Source organism: Pleurodeles waltl, chromosome 5 (genome assembly GCF_031143425.1).
Source record: "Pleurodeles waltl isolate 20211129_DDA chromosome 5, aPleWal1.hap1.20221129, whole genome shotgun sequence".
Lineage (NCBI taxonomy): Eukaryota > Metazoa > Chordata > Amphibia > Caudata > Salamandridae > Pleurodeles > Pleurodeles waltl.
In genome coordinates, this window is record NC_090444.1 from 1,325,186,903 (window position 1) to 1,325,209,582 (window position 22,680).

Genomic DNA, 22,680 nt, shown 5'->3' on the forward strand with positions numbered 1-22,680 from the left:
CGCAAGAAGCGTGTGGAAAAACCAAGGCGCCAAATAACTGCCCATGAACTGAGAAAAGTCAAGCGTGCAGCTGCCACAATGCCACTTGCCACCAGTTTGGCCATATTTCAGAGCTGCAACATCACTGGAGTGCCCAAAAGCACAAGGTGTGCAATACTCAGAGACATGGCCAAGGTAAGAAAGGCTGAAAGACGACCACCACTGAACAAGACACACAAGCTGAAACGTCAAGACTGGGCCAATAAATATCGCAAGACTGATTTTCCTAAGGTTTTATGGACTGATGAAATGAGAGTGAGTCTTGATGGGCCAGATGGATGGGCCCGTGGCTGGATTGGTAAAGGGCAGAGAGCTCCAGTCCGACTCAGACGCCAGCAAGGTGGAGGTGGAGTACTGGTTTGGGCTGGTATCATCAAAGATGAGCTTGTGGGGCCTTTTCGGGTTGAGGATGGAGTCAAGCTCAACTCCCAGTCCTACTGCCAGTTCCTGGAAGACACCTTCTTCAAGCAGTGGTACAGGAAGAAGTCTGCATCCTTCAAGAAAAACATGATTTTCATGCAGGACAATGCTCCATCACACGCGTCCAAGTACTCCACAGCGTGGCTGGCAAGAAAGGGTATAAAAGAAGGAAATCTAATGACATGGCCTCCTTGTTCACCTGATCTGAACCCCATTGAGAACCTGTGGTCCATCATCAAATGTGAGATTTACAAGGAGGGAAAACAGTACACCTCTCTGAACAGTGTCTGGGAGGCTGTGGTTGCTGCTGCACGCAATGTTGATGGTGAACAGATCAAAACACTGACAGAATCCATGGATGGCAGGCTTTTTAGTGTCCTTGCAAAGAAAGGTGGCTATATTGGTCACTGATTTGTTTTTGAATGTCAGAAATGTATATTTGTGAATGTTGAGATGTTATATTGGTTTCACTGGTAATAATAAATAATTGAAATGGGTATATATTTTTTTTTTGTTAAGTTGCCTAATAATTATGCACAGTAATAGTCACCTGCACACACAGATATCCCCCTAACATAGCTAAAACTAAAAACAAACTAAAAACTACTTCCAAAAATATTCAGCTTTGATATTAATGAGTTTTTTGGGTTCATTGAGAACATGGTTGTTGTTCAATAATAAAATTAATCCTCAAAAATACAACTTGCCTAATAATTCTGCACTCCCTGTATATATTTCCCATCTATATATGCAAACTGTCAGATAAATTTGAAACTGCATTTTATAATTTTCTCTTCTGTGTTCATATGATTTCCCCTTGTGTGCTTTTAAAGTAACCCACATTTCTAATAATTTAAAACGTATCCATACTTATTTATTTAATGCCATATTTAAGTGTAAATAAATCATTCCCAAAGTTTGTGATAATAAAACAGTCATCAGGTCAGTCCTATGATAAGTCTCCCTACGCCCGTGCTTTCAAGATATTTCAGTGTTTTGTGTTTTCAGATCATTTCTCTGGTGTCGACCTTTTGGTAAATATACTCTCGTCTGTGCATTTGATTTATTGCTCACGGTCTGTGTCTGTCTTACATTCCACAGTCTGCGCACTTGTAGCTATCTTGGACATGTGTATTTAGGGAACTTTGCTTGTATTTTGTGTTTCAAGGATTCTTTCTTTTACATTGATTGATTTTATTTACCCCTCAGTTTGAGCTTTTCATATACCCGTTTAATCTTTTGCTATTTTGGCCCACCTCGTGTGCAGTGTGTATAGATTGACACCATATATTTCACATATTATAAAGATTCCCTAGTCCTTAATTTTGTGCTTTCCATATAGCTCCCCATTCCCCTGTTGTTTCTCTCATTCTGTGAATTGCATGTAGTCCATTTGGTCTACTCATTTATAGCCCCCACTAATCTGGAGAAGATGTTTTTGGGCGTTGAGAATGAAGAGTTTCAGTTTGGTAGAGTGAGTGAAGGAGAGCTCCCAAATTTCGTAGTAGAAAACCTTTAATTGAAATCCAGACTTGTGTTTAGAGAAACAGATTATTCCTGCATGATAAACCTATTCCCAGAAATTCAGTAATAGCTGACACTACTTCCCTTATTCTTATCCATGTCTTGGTGTGTCACCTTTTAGATAAGTGGAGCTGCGTCTGTGTCTCTGAGACCTAAAGGAGTACTATGTAAGTTAAACATTTATAGAGCGCACTTTACTGCCTTGCCATCTCTAGTGATATATATGTAGTTGCCGCAGATATGAGCATCAAATCAAGAGATACAGTTTATGCTAATACCTGAATAATGGTAGGATTTCTGATTTTCGAAGACTGAGCACAAGACGATTACCCCAACAGACGTAGAACTAGATTTCAAAAAACCTGTCAGTCTTATTACTGTAAGATTCAAGCAAGTATGACACACAAGACTTTCCAAGTCCTATGTGTGCCTCACCACAAGCTGAGAGGATGACGGTCAGATACAAGAGCCATAAGTCTTAATAAAGTAAGTGAACACTCTACAAGAATCCCAAATCATAAGCGTTAGAACAGTTTTTAAAAGGTGCAAAACTGAAGTTCAGTATGCCCAGCAAATCAGAGGCAGATGTGATTGTATACTAAGCAGTGTAAGATACTTGCCCAGCAGTAATGATTTGGTACCAAACTAAAAATCTTCTAAGTGCATTGTGGTTGCTAAACTGAAGTGTCCCGGGCACCACATTGACATGTAGCAAATGTATACTTCATTTATATTCGTCTTATAGGGATGTTGTGTAGTTCATGCATCATGATGGACCTTCCTAATCATTTGTGTTTGAGCCACTTGGCTATAAACCTGTCACTTATGTTTAAAGCATACTCTGACGTCTTGTAGGCTGTTGTGTCAAGAAGTAAGGTGTACCAGAATATGCCCACTGCTGCCCTCTTGGCTCCAGTCAACCAACGTAGCTGTCAGTTCCCCAGGATTGTAGTCTCAGCTCCTTGAAAGGCACTGACAATGTACCCTCCTTCAAGTGCATTTTCTACTGCCACATCCTGTTGGATTCTCTCGACTCACAGCAGCAAGGGAAAGTAACCACAATTTATCAGGATTTGATGGGGGACAGACAGATAAAGGAAACTTTGCCCGGAAATAGGAAACATCATCCATCATGTCCAAGGTGGGAGAAGTTGTTTTGCTCTGAATGGCTGGGGTATCCTCTGCCCCAGTTGAGGTTATCCTTTTGAAATGAATGGTAGCACAGAGGGTGGCTAAATGACCGAGAGCACCTTATTACTGGTTCCAAGGAGGTAGAGAGATGGTCATTTTCACACACGTGAGGGGCTCAGGGCTTGCTATTTGATGTATTCGGAGTCTGTAGGTCCAAATTACTCACTTGTAATAGGAGTGAATTCGAGATTTTGGGAGCATGGATTCCATTCCATGTATTAAGGTGGTTGCTGGGTATTTGTTGCTCTAGAATATATCGATATTCAACAGCTTTAAGTGTTAGGAATTGCACTTGTCTGGCATGCAAACAGCCATGAAATTGGCAACCGTTGTATTTTTTTAAATCGTCCTATGTATGGGTTGTCTTTGTAAGACTGCAAGCAAATCCTGCCCCTGCAGTCTGTGCCTTCTTTAAGTATGTATTTTATTTTTTTATTTTGTAAGTTATAGTAAACTTTACAGCAGCCTTTGTTGACCACGGCCTTTTGCGGTAGGGCTGTCCATTTGTTAGATAACTTCAGTAGCTTTCTCAGTTTGGTAACTGCTGTAATGTTTGGAGTCAGACATTCTGTGAAGTTTACTAAGTGAGCCAAGTTCCCAAAAATGTGATGCCTCAGCAGACTTCGTTTAGCTTATGTGCTATTTTATTTCAAGTGCGGTGATAAATAAGGGCTGGTGAAATTTTCAGACAAATTTTGAGATGTGAAATTTGCTTTCATTTTTTTACTTGCCAGCGGAGCTGTACCAGTGTTACACTGCTGTGCGGTCGGAAAAAAAGTACGCTCAATGCAGTTGCCGTTGGCTGCACTGTGAGCAGACTGGGCAGTGTATTTTTAAGGTAAATATGTTGCCCGTATCCTTGGCAGTGTTATTAAAAGCAGCTTTCCAAGCAGGGAAATCCTTGGTGCAGTCCGCAGGCTCCTCCACTTGGGAATTTACTTTGATGCTCTGTCAGGGGGCCAACAGTATAATTAACTTAATACACTTAACAATAACGTAATTGCATTGTTCGGCTCCTGACAGTGCTGAATAGCACAAGAATTCCATATTTGGTGAATTCCTCACTGCAAGAAACAAATAATTCTTGTATTGTAAAGCATTCTGCCTATATTTCGCTGTTGTGTTTTTTCATTTCGAGCCAGGGGGAAGCGAAACGAGCAGAAACAGGTGGAATTGTCCAAAGTTTTGCATCTGCTTGCTGCAGATGGAATAAAAGTAAATTCTTCAACCCAGAGTGATAAATGTATGTAAAATATGAAATGCTACTTACAGTCTTTACTATTTTTTAGTAAAAAGTAATGTGGTAACTGTACTCACAAGAGGTTCGTGTCAATTGCTGTATCATTAGGCAATGGTTGTTATGCTAGAAACATCTTGAATACTGATAAGACAGTCTGTGTATACCTTCTTAAGTCATTTTTTACTTGGATGTTCACCAGATACACAAAGAGAGCACGCTGCAAAAACTAACCTATTTATGCTGGTCACCAGAATTAAACATATAATGAGTAAAATAGCCCAATGCTCATTAACATTTGTGGAAAGTTCTTGTGATTCGTACATAACATACTAGCATCTGTACAGAGAGTAGTTTAATAGTCAGTATGAACATGAGCAAGTAGTTAATGGACAATGGAATTGCTATTTGCTCTTTCAGTATAAATCACAGATTTTGCTTTCAGACTTGTGCACTACTTTTGCAGGTTGCTTCTCAACACGATTTGTGGGTAGGGTACTATTTTAAAACCTTCTCACATACAGAACAATTTTCCGTGGCAAGTGACCGGTTTGTCCCTGTGTGGAACTGGAAAAGTTCATGATGAGCTCTGCTCACTGCTGGAAATCCGCTACATGTCTGTCGACTGGGACCCCAGACTATTGTTTCTTCAAAAAAGTACACACACAATGTATATAGATGAAAGCTCTTTTGGCCAATCTTCCTCGTAATCCATTGGTTTGTGAACCTGTTAATCATATTTGACTCCTAGCTACCATAGCATACAGCATGGGACAGTGTATCAGCCCACTTCAACCTTTGACTCCCCTCTGTATGAGTTACTGTATTTTGCTTCTGCACAGTTTGGTCATCGACAGAGAAAAGAGGGCACTTCAGTGCCAGGTATTTTGGGCCATTATTTTATTTTTATTTTATATATGATGTTATGCCACATCCATTTGTGCTTTCCTGGAGTACCTTTTCATTTTTATTATGAACATAGTGAAAATGCAAAGTATGGTGAAGCAATAGAGAGCGCATAAAGCACAGAAAGTAAAATTCAGCAACAACACAATCTGCATCAAGTGTTTTCTCAGCACTCTAACAGTGAGGTCTAGCGTTACCAAAGTGAACTGCATGCTAGCAGTTCAAGGGGACACGTCATCAGCAGCTCCCGTCTCACAATTTCAGTCTCTGTGTGAGAAGTGTCACATGAAATAGCTTCTCAGCCCTCTCTCCTTCACTGTAGCAGGAAATGATGAGGTATGATCTGGCACCACTGCTATTTGTCAGGAGAGAAAAAGAATGAGGCTATTGCCATTTTAAAGGAAGCAGAGCTATTATGAGCTCTTCTATAGAAGCAGGAACCATAGATTTCAAACTGCTTGCTGGAGAGGCAGTCTTAAGAAGACAACAGTGGCTACACTGTATATCGTTTAGACCAGAGTTGCAAGTAAGATACTAGATATGTCATTTGATGGCGAGTCTCTTCTTGGAAAACATGTAGGCGAGGCACTGCCATACATAAAGATGGACACTGAAGCAGCAAGATCACTGAGAGTCCTCCATTAGCAACTCTTTCAGGCTTATAGAGGGTAGAGGGCAACCGGTCTATAGAATTGGATTCCCGCAATATAGCTATGAACCGTATCACGTGCAACACCAGCCATGCCATCAGCAGTACCACCTCAGTACACACCATCATCAGTGGCATACTTCAAAACAAAACGCTACATAGTCCCGTCAATAGGTCAGTGGAAGGAGATGCTGAGAAACTACAGGCACCTGTAACCCCATTCCTCAGATTATCACATCTTCCCTGAGTAGTATGAACAATGTAATATTGCAAAATATTTGGGGAAATCATCACTAAGAATAGATGGGTCCTCGATTTAATAGAGAATGGCCGTACTTTAAATAATCGAAAAGCCTTTATTAACACCACCATCCAGAATGCAAGTACATTGGCAGAAATTGCAAGAGAAAAGTCTCTATGATAAAGAAAAGGCCAGTAAATAAGTTTCCCACATCCTAGCACAACTTAAGATTCTATTCTCATTCCTTTTAAATTAGGAAAAAAGTTAGGAGAATGGAGAACAGTTGTAGATGTGCACCTACTTAATATTGTTTCTTGCAGGATATCCTCACCTGCTAAGTGAATCAGAATGTATGACCACCCTAGACCTGCAGTATTCCTATTTTAACATTCCTGCTCATCCCAACCATCACAAATATTTGTATTTCTAGGTGTCTGTTAGCAACTATCGGTTCAGGGTGCTACCTTTTGGACTGATCTTAGCTCAAGGATATTTATAAAATGCATATCACTAGTTGCAGCACAGTTAAGGAAACCGGGTCATCAAGTATTTCTCTATTTATACAACTGATTGATAAAAGTCCCAAAATACCATTCAGTCAGGAATTAAACGCATGCATGTCTGAACCTGTTCAAGAGACTGGGCTTGTTAGTCAAGTACTAAAAAAATTGACACCCCATCAAAAGTTCCAAAATCCAATTCCTGTGGGAGTACTGGATACAAGAAAAGGGAAAGTGATTCGTTCGAAAGAGAGATTGTAAAAATTGCAAGATTTATCAGTTGTGATTCAGTTAAAAAAATGCACCACATTACAACGATTCAAACTGCACTTAGGCTTGATTTCCTTCTTTATTCCATGCTGTCTACAGATGAGACTACTCCAAGAAGGCCAAATAGAGGGATCTTTTGCAGACAAAATCTAGATGACAACATCAATGAGAGAAGAATTTGTTAAGTAGACAAAGAAAGTTAATACGTCAAAGAGCCTCAATTTCTTGACAGAACTGTTATTATGACAGCAAACAAGTTGATGGAAAAATGGGGCACTCATCTGCAAGACCTAGCTATCAGTGGTAGGTGGACTCAGCAGGAAAGCCATTTACATATAAATCTGTTTGAGCGTCAAACAGTGTTCTTGGGTCGTCAATCCTTCTATTTAAAAGTAAGCACGTCATCAGTGTTGGTAACTGCAATATGTTTTACATAAACAGTAAGGAGAGACAAGATCAAAAAATCTGTTGACGGAACATCAGACCCTCTGGAGATGGGAAGTTCAACACAAGATATCTTTACAGCAGAACATTTACCAGTGCAGGACAATGAGTGGGCATATGCCCTGAGTCGCAGTGTACCGAAATGTCACGAATGGGAACTGCACCAATCCCAGACCAACATGTTGTTTAGAACTTAAGGCACATAAAACATCAATCTTTTTTCATAATTAACATAAATCACTCATTCCCAGTACTATGCAAGCAGGGCAGCTTTTACCAAGGTTGTGGGGAAAAGCCCTATCAGTAATGTGGTTAGAGATATTTGCATATGCATATCCACTTCTTTCCATAATCCCACAAGTAGTTAAGAAAATGAGAAGGCATCCATTAAGAGTAATTTTCATTGCACCAGCATTGCTGAGGCAGTTTTCATTTTCAGACCTTCTGACCAGAGCTGATGGTAAAATCCAGCATCTCTGAAGTTGCATGCTTGGTTCCTTAGTGCTATGAATTTTCCATTCTAAACATCGCAAAGGACAGCAGAACATTTTTGGCACAGGCGACATCTTTTTCCATCACAGAGAAACTACTGTGCTAAGTGGAAAAGTTTTTGTTCCTGGTGTGAGCTGTGGGATCTACATTCTGTATCTGTGATGTCACTTCAAGTTCTTCCCGATTTGCTTAGTCTTTCTGTATGGGGCCTGGCTCATGCTTATATGCGAATAGACAGATTTTCCTGAAAGGACTTTACCTATCTTTCCTTCAGTAAGGTCGTCTCCAGTGCTATGACAACTCCACACAGTCCTTTGTAGCTTTTGCAAGCACCATTTGAACCAATTGATAAAGCAGGTAGGACGGTCCTCATATAGAAGGTGGCCTTACTTCTGGCATTGACATCAGAGCTGAGGGGTCAGAGAAATTCAGACCATCGCAATTAAATAACCTTTCTCCACTTTCGCAGTGGCAGGGTGACGTTGAGAACTAGCCTTAAGTTTATACCTAAAGTGCCTTCAGACTTCCACTTAAATAAACCAATTATAATAAAGATTTTTTTTTCTTCCAAATCCAATCATGGTTCTGGAGAGAGCCTTACATTCTTTACATATAAAAAGATGTCTGGAATTATACTTGGGGCAAAACAAATTAGGAAATCAGTTACAAGAATGTAATTGCCTTTGGGGATAAATACAAGGGAGAAGCCGTTTCTAAGCTCATGATTGTTGTTGCATCCAACACTCTGCCTGTCGAAGTGACATAAACAGACATGCATATCGGCAACATGGAAGAAAGGACACATGGAGGAGGCACTACAGAAGGGTGCAGCAGGAGGCCAAACAGTGTTACATCATCTTTATAATTAAAATGAGCAATACTTTATTTCCCTCCATCCACTGTCTAAATTAATTCTGAATGATATGTACTGATTGTTAATCTGATTCCAACATGTGTATCAATGAAAGATCCAATACCGGATAAGAGAAAATTTACTTACATGTATTAGTAGTTCTCCAGTATTGGTATCTTTCATAGCTTGACATGCGAACCAACCTCCTCCACTTGCTAGACTCTCCTGAGGAAATTAGTCCTTCAAACAAGTGCTTGAAAATCTGAAAGATGGCGGCTTCTCAGGATGCGGTATTCACTCAGATTGACTCTGATTGTCTGAAGTTTGGTTCTTTTCGAATGATGTGACTAGGCTATTCAAAAGAAATTGTTACAGCTTTTAGGCTATGTTTAGCATAGCACTGCTATTGTTATGTTATAGTGGAATTCCCAACGCTACGACAGGGATGATTAAAGCAAGTGAATCTATGAAAGAGGCCAATACTGGAGAACTACCATTACAGGGAGGTAACTTTTTTCATGCTGGATGTATGTAATGCACTTTATACCACTATACCCTCAAGGTGCTCACTTTTTGTGCAATGCATAGTTTTATGGTAAAATGGATGGGACAAATAAATAGTGTTAAATTGTCACTAATACTGTTCTGTTATTTAGAACTGAAAAAATGTATTATCGTAGGACAAATGGGTTTTCATTCTGAATTCTTTAAAGGCTTACACTTTCACAGTTATTGGAGAGATAACTTTGTAGGTTAAGTACATGTTTCTTAGTTTGTTTTCCTGGAAATTTTAGCTATTTGGTTTTCATTCTGAGGTTAATAAAATAAGTACCATTGATTTCGGTGATCTATCCAGAGCCAACCTGTGAGTGACATTTCACACCTAAAGGCGAATACTGATGGCAACATATATAACATGTATCCTTAGCATTGCTGTACATAATGGCTTATCCAGGAGGCCTGAACAACTTCTGTGCTTAGTATTTTATTTTTTAAATGTGGATTAATATCCCATCTATAATGTTGTGGTACATTTATTGGAGGAGTCTGTGATAAACGTTAGATAAATGTTTTAATTCCTGAGGTGATGATCGCATCTGCAGTGAGGCATTTTCGCAAATCTAACCCTGTGTCTCATTGGTGCAGCCTAATGCGTTATTCCTTGCTTATTATACTTATTGATCGCTGTCTCGCTCCAGGGTAGAATCAGATGCTACATTGTTTTTATCTGCCGACAAGGCGTACTTGGGAAAATAACAATGACTAGCATAGTAATGCAGAAAAGAGGCCTTAAAATGAAACACAAATGCTTCCCTGATAATAGCAAACTTAACTAAATGGGGAGGGGGACAGCTGTGAGTTCCACGCAGTGAATTTTACACATTGTATGCATATGACTGCACCAACCAGGGCTTTTGCACACACACTCACACTGACCCAGACACTCTTAAACTTCGTTTGTGCAGAACGATGTTGCATTCATTTTCATTGTGCTTCTTCTGAAAGCCCTAGTTTTGCTGTTAGGCTCCAGCTCAGTAGAGGAAAGGCCCCTTATCTCCATGCTTCCAAGAACTAGGAATTAACTGAAGGAAGACGTATTGGCAAAAAGCCAGCAAAGCTGGCATGGATATTCTCTGTGCGTCTTGCGTCTTTCTGTGACTCTTTTGTCTGTGTTCTTATTTTTTATTCCCCCGCTTATGGTGGTCACGATAACCACCACTACTACAGCCATCGTAAGCACCTTGACTTCTGTGACTACTGCCACCAGCACCACCATCATCACCATATCTAATATCATAACCACTACTAGCACCACTTCCAATATCATCACTGTTGTTACTGCTTCCCCTATACAACCATCACCACGAATGCCATCCCTAAGACATCCATAATCACCGCGCACGTTACTTTCATCACCACTGCCACCATCACTGACACCACCGGGACCATTCCAGTACTTCTTCTGCCACCATCACCACTACCACTATTGCTGCCACCATCACCATTATCACCACCAATACTATCATCATTATCACTACTAACACTGCTAACTCCATCACTACTTCAATTATTACCACTGCATTCTTGTTTGTGTAAGTGCATTAGGTGTACTGACAGTCTAGTCTTTGTGTCAGAGACAGGATGATGTAGCCATGTGCGTGAGAGACTCTGCTGTCAGTTTTATACATATGAAGCCAGGCGTATTGGGTTTACTAATGCTTGTCTTGTCTTCACTTTGCAGTTCATATTGTTGCAAATGCAGTTGATTTGACGGTCTTGCCGCGTATAGCACAGATACATGTGTTAAAAGTGTACAGAGTACGCATGCACAAATTGTATATTTTCTCTGGAGTAAAATTTTGGGGTTTAGAATTGGGATTTTAGCCTTATAACGCTTTCTGTGAAGTACTAGATTGTTGTAGAACATCAGTCCTCTATTTTCAGATCTTTCAGATGTGTCCAATAGAGTGTAACATCCTTTTCCTCTCTGTCAGTTTCAAATGGACCTTACAGTGAAGTTGTGAAGCTCCAGACCATGCCGTGCCTGTTTGAAGCCTACGAGCACGTTCTTTCTCTTTTGGAGAACGTCTTCACGCCCATGTTCTGTCACAGTGATGAGGTAAGTAGTTGAAACTGGGGAACAGATGAGGTATATCAGAGGGAAGAACGTTTCTCTAAAAAACTAAATTTATGGGGTATGGGAAACAGCAAATATCTTTACATGCACCTTTTAAGGAAAACAATGTACTGCTGCTTTTGGAGAGAAAATTGTAAATAAGTATGCTGGTAAGAAGTAGCTCAATTTTCTTCCATTAGCTTTTTATTGTGTCTTTCTTATTTGACATCAATTGCACTGCAGCAGTGTCACCATTTGTGAATACTTTGCTTCCTGTCCCATAGTCGACAGAACAGTGGTAGCCACTGAAAAGACTGCCCGTGGCCGCCTGTAACAGGTTCCCAACCTGTGGTCCGGGGAACCATGGGGGTCCGCGAAGACTCCCCAGGGGGTCCACGACTGCTGAGAAAATTAAAGTGTTTACAGATTAGGTCCCCAGCTTTCAGTAATGACTTAGTGGGTGAGTCCCCAGACTCCAGTAATGATTCAGTGAGGGTCCCCGGGTTCAAGTGATCATAAAATGGGGGTCCACAGAAGTCAAAAGGTTGGGAACCATTGGCCCAGAATAATGTTATAGAATGGGTAGTTGCTTCCCCTTGACCCTCTTTGACACTGCCCCTCAACTTAGTGCCTGACGTTTAGCTTCAAGTGCTTGCTGAGTCCAGTCAAATAATGTCCTGTATTTTTGTTGAAAACAATCCGCACGTGTTTTTTTTCACTCTGGAACAAATCCTGCTCAGTGTTTTCAGTGTTGATTAGAAGGAAGCCAGGGTTTGTTGTGCCCAATAACCCTACTTAAGCTGGCTGACTAAAATTTACTTAACAACAGTCTTAATGTAAACTTGATAGCAAATAAACACTCATGGACATCTTAAGGATTTTTGGGGGCCCTTGTTCCGAAGTACTTTGCATTTATGAATCAATTCAAGTTCTTTCATGCCCTCTGTGGCTAGGTCACTGACAGTGCAGAGAGACACGTGTCCAAATTCTAAATATGTTTACATCGAATATTCAGAGTTAGTGACGTGTTTCTAATAGTGTACACAGCAGCAGCTCACTAATATTACTGCAAATAATCTTGGTGATACCCTCCCATTTCTCATACGTGAGGCCCTGTTTTGATCTAGAAGAAACTCTTTTTATGAATGTTGCATTGAACAGAAACACACATTTCTCTGTGAATTGTCTGTAATAGACTCTTAACTAATACCCACATTAAAATAAATTAAGGGAAAACGGTATTTAAAAATCTGGTTAAGAATTATTAAAGGCCATCAGGGCAAGTCTCTCTGCAGAACAGAGCTGTCTGTATCAGGGGGCCCATAAAAGCCTGGGGCCCTGGGCTAGAGCCCGCTGCCCATGCCTTAAATTGTCTCTTTAAACACCCACGACACAGAACGATAAGCATCAACAACACACGAACATAGAAGGTGTCCACGCACCTTCATCTCACACAAAAGTTGCAAAAACAAAGTGGGAACTAGTAGTCGCTGAAACTAAGCTTTAAATTGTGGAACACTAGACAAATTTGAATGGGTAAATGCTCAAAATGTCGATTCATTTGTTGTTTAAATTAAAAGTTGTAAAAAAAAAAGAGGGGGGAAAACTGCGGGACTAAATATTGCGTTTTTATTTACTTATACTCGCCAAGAAGAGACGAAATAAGTTGAATTAGTTACCAAGAAATCAGTTTATGTAGTTTACCGTAAATTAAAAACATTACATATGCAAAGAAGTTATTTACTGATTTTGATTTCATATGAACTGGTCTGTTGCCAGTGTTTATTAGCATAGTCAACATAAGATGATGTGAAATGGTTCAGTTCTCTTTAAAATGCGGCGTTTTCTCAAGTAAATAAGACAGTTTTTGTGGATTTTCTGATTTAGGGTCTCCACTACTCTCCGCTGTAGTGTGTAGAAACAGTTCCCTCCTTCACTCTTTTATAGTAGAAAGTGATTTCTTATTTGCAATTCCACCGCCAACGGGCTAATACGTAAGATTTGCAATCAAATAAAGCCATCAAAGTGTTCTGTATGTAATACAATAAAACATCATGTGTAACATTGAGGGGTAGTAGCATTAGTACTACTTCAGAGTACAACTGAGTAAGCCTCGATTAAACAAACACTAAGCCATCACAAATAAAAACATATTTCAGAAAGCAGCTTGAGCCCACGCTCTCATGGAGTGTTCCTAGTCTGTGACCGCAGGAGGAATAGGCAATTTCCATCTATGGATGATGAAGCGTTTGGCTAGGAGCAGTCCCAGATCAATGGAGTGGGTAGATCCTCTGTGTTTCTTATCCCAGCGGTGCAGACCCAGGGGGCCCAGCTCTCGTGTGTAAGGTGCGGTGTCCTGTGCAGTTTGAAAAGTGTGTGGTCATGCCAAACTAGTATGGGTGAAGGGACGGGCAAGCCCAAAGCATATGTAGAAGATCTGCATCAGGCAGGCTACAGAGGGGGCAGATAGCATCTCTACGATAATAATATCGGTTTATCTTGTCTGGGGTAAGATAAGGTCTGTGAAGTATATAATTTTGAATACAGCGAAAGCGGGTACTGGTTGGGATGAGAGCCAGATATTCCAGTGTATCAACCCATTCCTTGTCAGTGGAAGGGCTGCCCAGGTCCATCTCCCAATGGAAGCACAAAGTGGTAAGCTGAAGCACCGCATGTGTACGCAAAGATTTGGCGAGCCAGGGCGTCAGATGGAGCCCCACCCCCATAACATGAAGGTACTGTAGCATGACGTGCATGTGGGGATCCTGGTGCATGTGTCCCCTCCCCCCAGCCATCCCCTGTGCCCCCCCAAATGAGTAATAAAGCAAGAAGTAGCCAGGAGGGAGACTCTTGTCCTCAATCAGAGACTAAAGGGGATAAAGTTCTCCCATGGTCTGCAAAACATCCTCCTTCCATGAGGCGAGCTCCACCAAAGAGAAGACCCATCCACCCCGGGGATAGCTGGGGCATACAGCAAAGTCGCTTTTGTGAGAAAGAGGCTCCATTAATAGCAGTGGTGTGCCACGTGCAACAGAGTGAGCCATGCAACAGTGCTTTAGAGCAAGGGTGAAAGAGGTACAATATGCAAGGCAAACTCCAAGCGGGGAGACTGTGGCAGTGTCAGCGGTTTGAAGGATCACTATCCACCAGGCCACCCACTGCAATTGGAAGGCCAGGTAATAATGTTTGAAATTCGGGACAGCAAATCCACCCTCAGTTGCTGGTAATTATAATTTATGGAGCGCTGCCCTGCAGCGTGTATTATTGCAAAAGAGTTCCCTTGTGAGGTTCTCAAGTTAACTAAAGAAGGATTTTGGTATATACAGAGGAACATTTGTGAAATATTATAATAGGTGGGGTAGCATCACCATCTTGATAAGTGCTATCTGATCTGCCACGGAGAGAGGGAGCAATCTTCAGAACCACATCTGTGCTCGCAGCAAGGATAATGATTGGGTGAGATTGCTGTCAAACAATTCAGCAGGTTTGCGGTAGACTTGAATGCCCAAATAACAGAACATCTCTGGCTTCCATGTAAGATAGGCGCTATTGAGATAATCGGCAGGGTCAGTCATTGCATCGCTAAGGGAAAATAGGCATGACATAGCTCAGCTAACCATGTGGTCCCATAGTGTTGCAAAATGATCAAAAATAAGTGTGACACTAGGTGGATTACATGCACGTCCCTAAGGTAAAGGAGCAGGTCGGCTGCATAAAGTGAGGCTGAATGCTGACTGTCGCCGAGTGGGATCCCTCAGGTCTGCCTGTGTATTCAGAGGGCAGCCACCAGCAGTACAGTGGCAAGGGTGAATAGCAAAGGAGACAGCGGGCATCCCTACCGGATCCATCTGTTAATCAGATTCAGTTTGGAGATAAGGGCACCTATTTCTACTCTGGCCAATGATAGGGTAAAAAAGAATTCGACCAGACAAATGAATTGGCTCTCCAGCCCATAGTGGGGGAGAACCACGAAGAGGAAGGCCCACTCCAAAGAGTCAAAGGCCCATTCCAGGTCCAGCACGAGACAGCCTGCTTATGGCCAGGTCTGGAAGGAGGGGTTGGGGGGGAGGTGAACATGTTCTAGGATCCTGAAGAATCTCCACAAGTTAAGAGAAGTATTGGGGGCAGGGACAAACCTGTTCTGGTCTGGGTGCACCAGTGATGGAACCAAAGGGGCCAGGCGGTTGGACAAGGATTTTGGCCAGAATCGTATAATCTGCAATAACAAGTGCCGGTGAGTGGCACGACCCCAGGGTGATAGGGCCACGATTACGCCTGAGAAGGGAAGACAAGCAGTGCCTCATAGAGTGAGTCCAGTAAACAGGTGGTCAATACAACCACATCATGTAGTGTCTGCAAGGGGGAGGACTAGGAGTGGAGCACAGGCTTTGTTTAAAATTCAGTCGGAAGACCATCTATGTCCGAGGTTTTCCTTGCAGCAAGAGTATGGATGGCCTCCTGAATCTCGAATAAATTAATAGCACCACCAAAGTCAGTTTTCTCTTCAGGGGTATGCGAGGCGGATGTGTAGTAGCAAAAATAGGAATCAACCTTGATCCTCGATACAGGTGTAACCGATGTGTACAAGGTGGCATAATGGCATGTCATTTCAGTATGCACAGGTTTCAGAGTGTGGTGGAGTGAGGCAGTCGCCTTTCGGAGCACCACTATGGGTTGCCATGGGTGTTTCTGCCAGATAAGCCATGTCAGTAAAGAGACCACCTTATCGGCTTCTGCATGCGTTTTAGCCATATGGGCCACATAATTAAGCCAGTGGAGATGCTCCAATAGTTTGGTTTGCTCCTGCTGTGCTGAAAGCATGTGGTGTCTGTACTCAGGGGCCAGAAGAGTTTGTGATTCATAGCCTAACAGGTCACTTTCTATCTGAGCGATATTTCTCTGTTGTCAAGCCTCAAGTGCATTTTACATGTATAATCCAGGCAAGGGCCATTGGTGGTGAACATGAAGGCGACCCACTAAATCAGCTGTTGGTGACCATGAAGGCCACCCACTCAATCAGGTGAGTTGAGACTATATTGGCATTAATGTTAAAGTCGTTTGCAATGAAGGTGCCCAACAAGGCGTAAAATGAAGGAGCATCCAGCACTGCCCGTTCCACCCTCATCGGCATTGTGGAGGTTTTGGCATCCCAGTTCAGCTGTGGGTGCTGAGGTTTGTGGCCCTGAGTGGGTGCATCCCAAGAATCCATGTTGGTTATGTGAGGAAGAATGTCAGGGTACCAACCAGATGATCTATGTGAACATGAAGGCTGAGTGGATTTAAATAAAAGGAGAAGTCCCTGCTGTGTGCATCGTGTTGGTGCTATATGTCTGATAGCTGCCAGTCCCCAAACCAGTCAGCCAGTGCCTGGGCATTAGACATAGCCATTGTGCGGGGGAAAGTAGGAATGGAGTATCCAAGTCTACACTCAAGACATTGTTAAAGTTCCCTCCATGGAGCCATGATATCCCATTCCTTCACGAAAGCAACCCCGATAGTTTAGCTAGGAATCCTGTTCGGTTGGAATTGGGGGGCATAAATGGAACCAATGAGCCTGCTGCATCACTCCAGGTAGCCCTCAACGAAGGCATAGTGACCCTTCGAGTCAACAACTGTTGCATCAGCCATGAAGGGAACACTAGCCCTGATCCATATCAAAGCGCCTCCCATATATGTGGAGTAATTCATGGAATATACTCATCCAAGCCAGTGCCGCTGCAGTCTCACAGGCTTTGTTATTGTCAAGTGGGATTCGTATATCAGTGGTATGTGTGTGGAGCAGTGCCGCAAATATGAATAAATGGCATATCTGTAAGGAGTGTGCATTCCTCTTACATTACAGGTAAGTATGTTAACGTTGACGATGAGTACTCTGGATGTTGAATGCAGGGCAGCTTTGCACAGTGTTGGGGGTGGAGATGTGGGGGTCAACTGGCCATCCATCTAGCAGTGTGCATGAAGAATGGGCACGGACAGCAAAACAAAAACCAACTCAAAATAATATAAAAGTGAAACAACAAACGAAGAATGCCATGAGGCCAGAGAAACAACCTGTATCCGCCCAAACTGAGTAACCATGTAAGCCAGTAGCGCCAAACTGTCAAAGGGGCTGGTGCAGCATGTGAGAGGCAGGGACATGGAGACCCCTGTGTGAAACAACCATAATAAAACCAATTAATGCATTATCAATAACTAAAATGCACATGGCATGGAGTACAAACTTGTACATTATCTGCAGATAAATAGACTAACCAAGAGAAATGCTAAATTGAGGAAAAGGAGAATAAAACAATAAATATGTTAACAAATAATAGAAAGGATCATTAGTCATAGAAACATCACTGGTAAACAAGTGTAGCATCTGGGTTGCAGTGGGGACTTAGCCATGGTGGTCATCGGTTTGAGGAGTCACCTGGGGTAGAGTGACAGAGTCTAATTTGGAAGACAGGGTTGTTCAAGAGCCATTGTCACTTGAAGATTTGGACAACTCCTCATCCAGGTCCGATAGAGGAGTGGGGTCCCATATAGTGCAGCCGCCTTCAGTGCATTCAGTCTCTTGTGGATCATCAGTTGCAGGTCGGGAGAGGTGCGCAGTCGTGGAGAGCGGTCCCCTTGTTGGTGTCGGCGCATCTGCCCCTCCCAGGGTGGCCAAAGACACAGTCGAGCCAGGTCAGAGTGTGTCAATGCTGAGTTCTCAATCCAGTCCCAGGTCTCCTTGGGGTCAGTAAACAAATGTGTTTTGCCATCCTGTACAACACAAAATCGTGCAGGGAAAAGGAGGGAGTATAAAACATCCAAAAAATGCAGCTGACGGTTAACCACAAAGAGTTTCGCTGGTGCCGCACCAACAGGGTGTAATCTGGAAATATCATGACCCATTCATTGTCAACCGCTATCTTCGAGAGTTTGCGGGCCTCTAGCAGGATTAAATCACTGTCCTGGTATTATAGCAAGCGAATCATCATTGGTTAGGGATTGGCCCAGTGGGGTTCTTCTGGCTGGGACTAATTGTGCCCTTTCAGTCGAAAAGAAGGGTGACAGAGCAGCTGGAATGAAAACAGTGCGTAGCCAATGTCTGCATAAGAGACTGCATCCTGTCCCTCCACATTTTCGGATAGGCCCACAACGCGGATATTGTTCATTCAAGAGCAGCCCTTGGCATCTTCGACTCTCTCTTCCAAGATATCGATCTGCTCCTTTAAAGCATACAATCCTTTCTCCGTCTCTTGAGTTTGTTCAGTGTTTTGGACTTTGTCTACCAGGTTGCGATGATCCTTATGTAAAAAGGTATGACCAGCCGCCACAGTTTTGTGTTCCTAAAAGACCCGGGAGATCTTTATTGCAGCCAGGGCAATGTCCAGTTTACCTAAATGGGTGAAGAGTCCACAGTATGATCCGGGGTGTCAACCTTCTCAGCTGCCGGCTGGGATGCAGCAGTTGAACGTGTGGTGGCACCATGATTCCTGGAACAGTGGTTGCTGTGGTTAGTGAAAGAGACCAATGCACATGGAGAAATGTGCCGCTTATGTGTTCTCTGGAATATAAATGGGGCATCGCAGCACAAGCATCCCAGTCTGAAATGTTGACGAAGTCAAATCTCTTACCAGGTAGTGTGTGGCAATGGACTAAGCTTAAAGTAGTTATCTAATGGTAGATCTTGTAGGCTGACCAAATCAAATGGGGGGAAGGAGAGACATTGTCCAGGGAGGCCCACTTGCATGTCCGAACTCCCAACAACAGAGGAGCAGCACAAACAGGAGAGTGGTGATGTCCTTAGCACTTGTTCCCCCCCTGGCCCCCCCGTCCCAGGTGGAGTAGTGGCCCCACGCTGAGCAGCGATAGTGTACTAGAAAGTGGGCTGGTCTGAGGCAGAGGCTGCTGAGTAAAGAGTGTAGTGTTAGGGAGGTAGTGGTAATTGGCTGTTCAACTGACAACTCCGGTAGGCTGGTGCATCCTCCCCAAGTCAATCACGGGCCCACTTCTCCCCCAGGCAACAGGATGCAGGTGAATAATGAGGCCACTGGGGACCCACAGACCGTTCAGACAGCGGGGGACAGCAAGGAAGGGGGAACAGGCAACTAAGTGTTGCAGTCCCGGCAGTTATGGGGACCAGTCAGTGCTGTTGTCTGCGGTTTCTCCCCTACCTGTGCCCGATGTCAACCGTTTGTTGGTGCGGGTCCTTGATGCTAAGTGTGGGCCTCTGGGACTTGTCCTTAGCGCCAGGGCCTGTGCGGAATCCTTGGATGTCGTGTAGGGCCTTCCAGCACCGATGTGCATGGGGCTCACATGGCCCCGTGGCTACTGGTGCCTGACGGTCACCAGCCTCACCGTCAGCGAGGAAGGGAGAAAGGAGCGAGCAGCAACCTAGAGTGTGGCTCAGGGTGGAAAGTCCAAGGCTGTAGCACCGGCATGGAGCACATGAGGGTCAGCCCACAATGCGAGATGTAACCAACTGCCTAGGCTGAGATCCTTGTCTGGTGTTGCCGACAATCCGACAGCTCCAGAAATGGCACAGCCAGGTCGCTATTGTCCAGCCCCAGTGCCTGAAGGTGGATGAATGGCACGCATGACGTAGAATAAACTCCAGATAAAGAGGTTGCAGTGTGGAGCTCTACTAGAGAGCGGCCGCCATCTTGGCTGCTCAAGCCATGTCCCTCTAATAATGCATTAATTCCAGTTCACATAATCGACAGCCATTTTTGTTCTAATTATTCTATAAAACATTGGATAGCTTAAAACAGTAAAGGCTTCCATTGCCATTACTTGTACTTATAAAAGCACTTTGCTTCCAAGCCATTAAATACAGCAAAAGAAACCCTGATTTTATCCTTTGAAAGCAACATTATCTCTCCCTACTAAGGTAATTCCTCTTGCCACCTAGTGTATCAGCAGAGGTAGGCTTAGTGCCAGTTAGATGGTGATGTGTCCCCTCTGCAGTATTGTCTGCCCAATTTTTACATGTCCTGGCTAGCTAAAAGCATGGCTACAGGTCCCGCAGTTAAGGGCTGACAGTCGCACGCTATGTTATCCTTGGAGCTGATAGAATCTACAGGGATTCCTTTTGTCATGTCATATCTATGCTGCAGGTCCGGTGCGAGGCAGCCCCAAGGATTTCTGTAACTTTGTGGAGGTGGAGGTAACTCCGGCCACCCCATTATCCAAAAGCACAATGGAAATCACTATTTTTTTAAAACCATTTCTATGGTGCATATTCTGGTCTCCTGTTATAATGAGAATGGCAGGGATGGATAGGTTTTTTGATACCTCATCCATGGGTTCAGAGCAATCTTCACTGCCTCATCAGAATTGTCTGGTCACTTGCATCATGATCAGGTGAAGGAACTCTTCTGACATTGTGATTTACAAGGTGGTTCTTTCATATCCCACTCTTTGTATTACGGTATTTCTTGTATACAAGAACATAGCATTATATATTGCCACTGTTTCTGAATTTCTAGACCAGTGAGATGAGAGTGCTGTTCATCTGTATCTCTTCTTTTTTTGTAATTCTGGAGAAGGTAGGGGATATGGGTAGAATCCACTTTGCTCCTAGGGAGGGTGACAGCTAGATTACGTTCATGCATTCTCAAATGAGGTGGCTTTCATCCTGTCCCACGACTTTGATAATTAGGTGGTAAATAAGGTCTATCATTATGTCTTATTGGACACATGCTTGGATTTAAAAAAACAAAAGGTGTTCTGTATATTTTGAGATACATTATTTACCCTATACATTGCAATGTCACCTATTTGTCATTAAAACCCAGTATAGAGCTGACCTTAAACTCACATTAAATAAGGCAGAAGTCTAGAAAGACATAGCCAAGTCCTTAAGTAACCAGACGAAATCGACAGGGGTGGCAGCAGCCCACACCATGAATATTCCGCTGAGCTCAGATGGGTCATCCCTGCACGTTTAGGTTGACTTGTCAATCAAAGTAGTCTATTTTGTGGTTCTTGGAAAGAAATCCTCTTTACGTAAGAGGCACAGCTGCAGATTAATGCTAAATAGATTACAGTGGTTCAGGCAAGTAACTAGTTTTTCTGAAAACTACATTTCCTAACAAGTTTGAAAGAAATCGGTCTTTTACCAATGAGCTGTATTTTTAAAAACAGGAGAAGTTCCCAGACTTATTTTTATGGCTGTTTCCTATTGGATAATACAGATGTAATCTGCTTTCCCAGTATTACCTAGGAAAATGGCCATACCCAATAGAGTGAAAATCTTTTTGGGTGATTTATTTACTGTAGGGACATGGTAACATTCATTTAGGTGTGTACACCCTAAATTATGGGCAATCAGGTAATTTTAGGAGTGAATTATTTAGCAACATAATAGCATTTTTTAGGCTTGTAAAAAGAGCTTATTTTTACAGACCTGTCTGCAAACATAATAGTTTGCCGGCTGAAAGGGACTAAGGCCTCTGTTGATGCCTGTGTAATCTCCTCAGAGTCACAAAGTGAATATCACAATATAGTTCTTCCGTTCATGTGACATAAACTTTTTCATGCCATAGGTATGTTTTTTCACCATGTACAATGGCCTTAAAGTGAAATGAAATATGCAAATGGAAGGTTAAGCCAATTTCGACGTTGTTTTAGATGCAAGACTTAATCACTGGGCATTGGTCAGAAGTGTACCAGTGTTTAAGTTTAAAATTATCAGCCCGTCAGTCCATAAAATAAATGAAGAATTGGGGGTGACCTTCCAAAAAGGGGTCACTTTACATCAGAAGGGTACCTCTACATCTCACTCTTTGCTCTTAAAAGGGGCACACAAATCAAAGGGTAGTGCACAGTGGCAAGCACTGCCTCAGTTAAAATGGCTAAGATACAGAACTCCACTCCTGCTAGAATAAGACTCCTTGACAACAACCTTAAATTCCAGGAAACATTAAAAACCAGGCTTTTCCCCCACACATAATCATTATGAGCCATGACACACATAAAAAGCTGGTTAGGTATCAGAATGTGTGACTGTGTCTAATTCCAGACTTTCTGCAGTACTTCGTTTGTAAGCTTGTGAGATGTCAATAGCACATGTTTACATCTCACACTATGCCTTGAAATTTTGGTTTTATGACCTTGCATGATAGCCTCTCTGACTGGGATGGAATGAAGGTTGTGCGAGGGCCACTGTTTTGCTAAGTGTTCAAAATATGTTGTTTTTAGGACTGTTAAGATGTTTGACGTTTGTGAGCATCCAACTGTTGCTAGAGATTGGAAGTTGCCCAGGGCTTGATTGTTGATTGTGTTGGTGGTGATGTGCTGGTAAGAGTTCAGTCTTAACTTTGTCT

At 42.7% G+C, this 22,680-nt stretch overlaps 1 protein-coding gene across 3 annotated transcripts in view; it reads left to right on the forward strand.

The window, feature by feature from the left end:
• The window catches only part of SNX14 (sorting nexin 14), a 627,761-nt gene that overhangs the window by 255,169 nt on the left and 349,912 nt on the right, over nucleotides 1–22,680 (forward strand). For all 3 annotated transcript variants that reach the window (XM_069235584.1, XM_069235585.1, XM_069235586.1), the window contains exon 14: nucleotides 11,262–11,386. In XM_069235584.1, coding sequence (XP_069091685.1) covers nucleotides 11,262–11,386 — 125 coding nt within the window. The remainder of the gene's footprint in view (nucleotides 1–11,261; nucleotides 11,387–22,680) is intronic.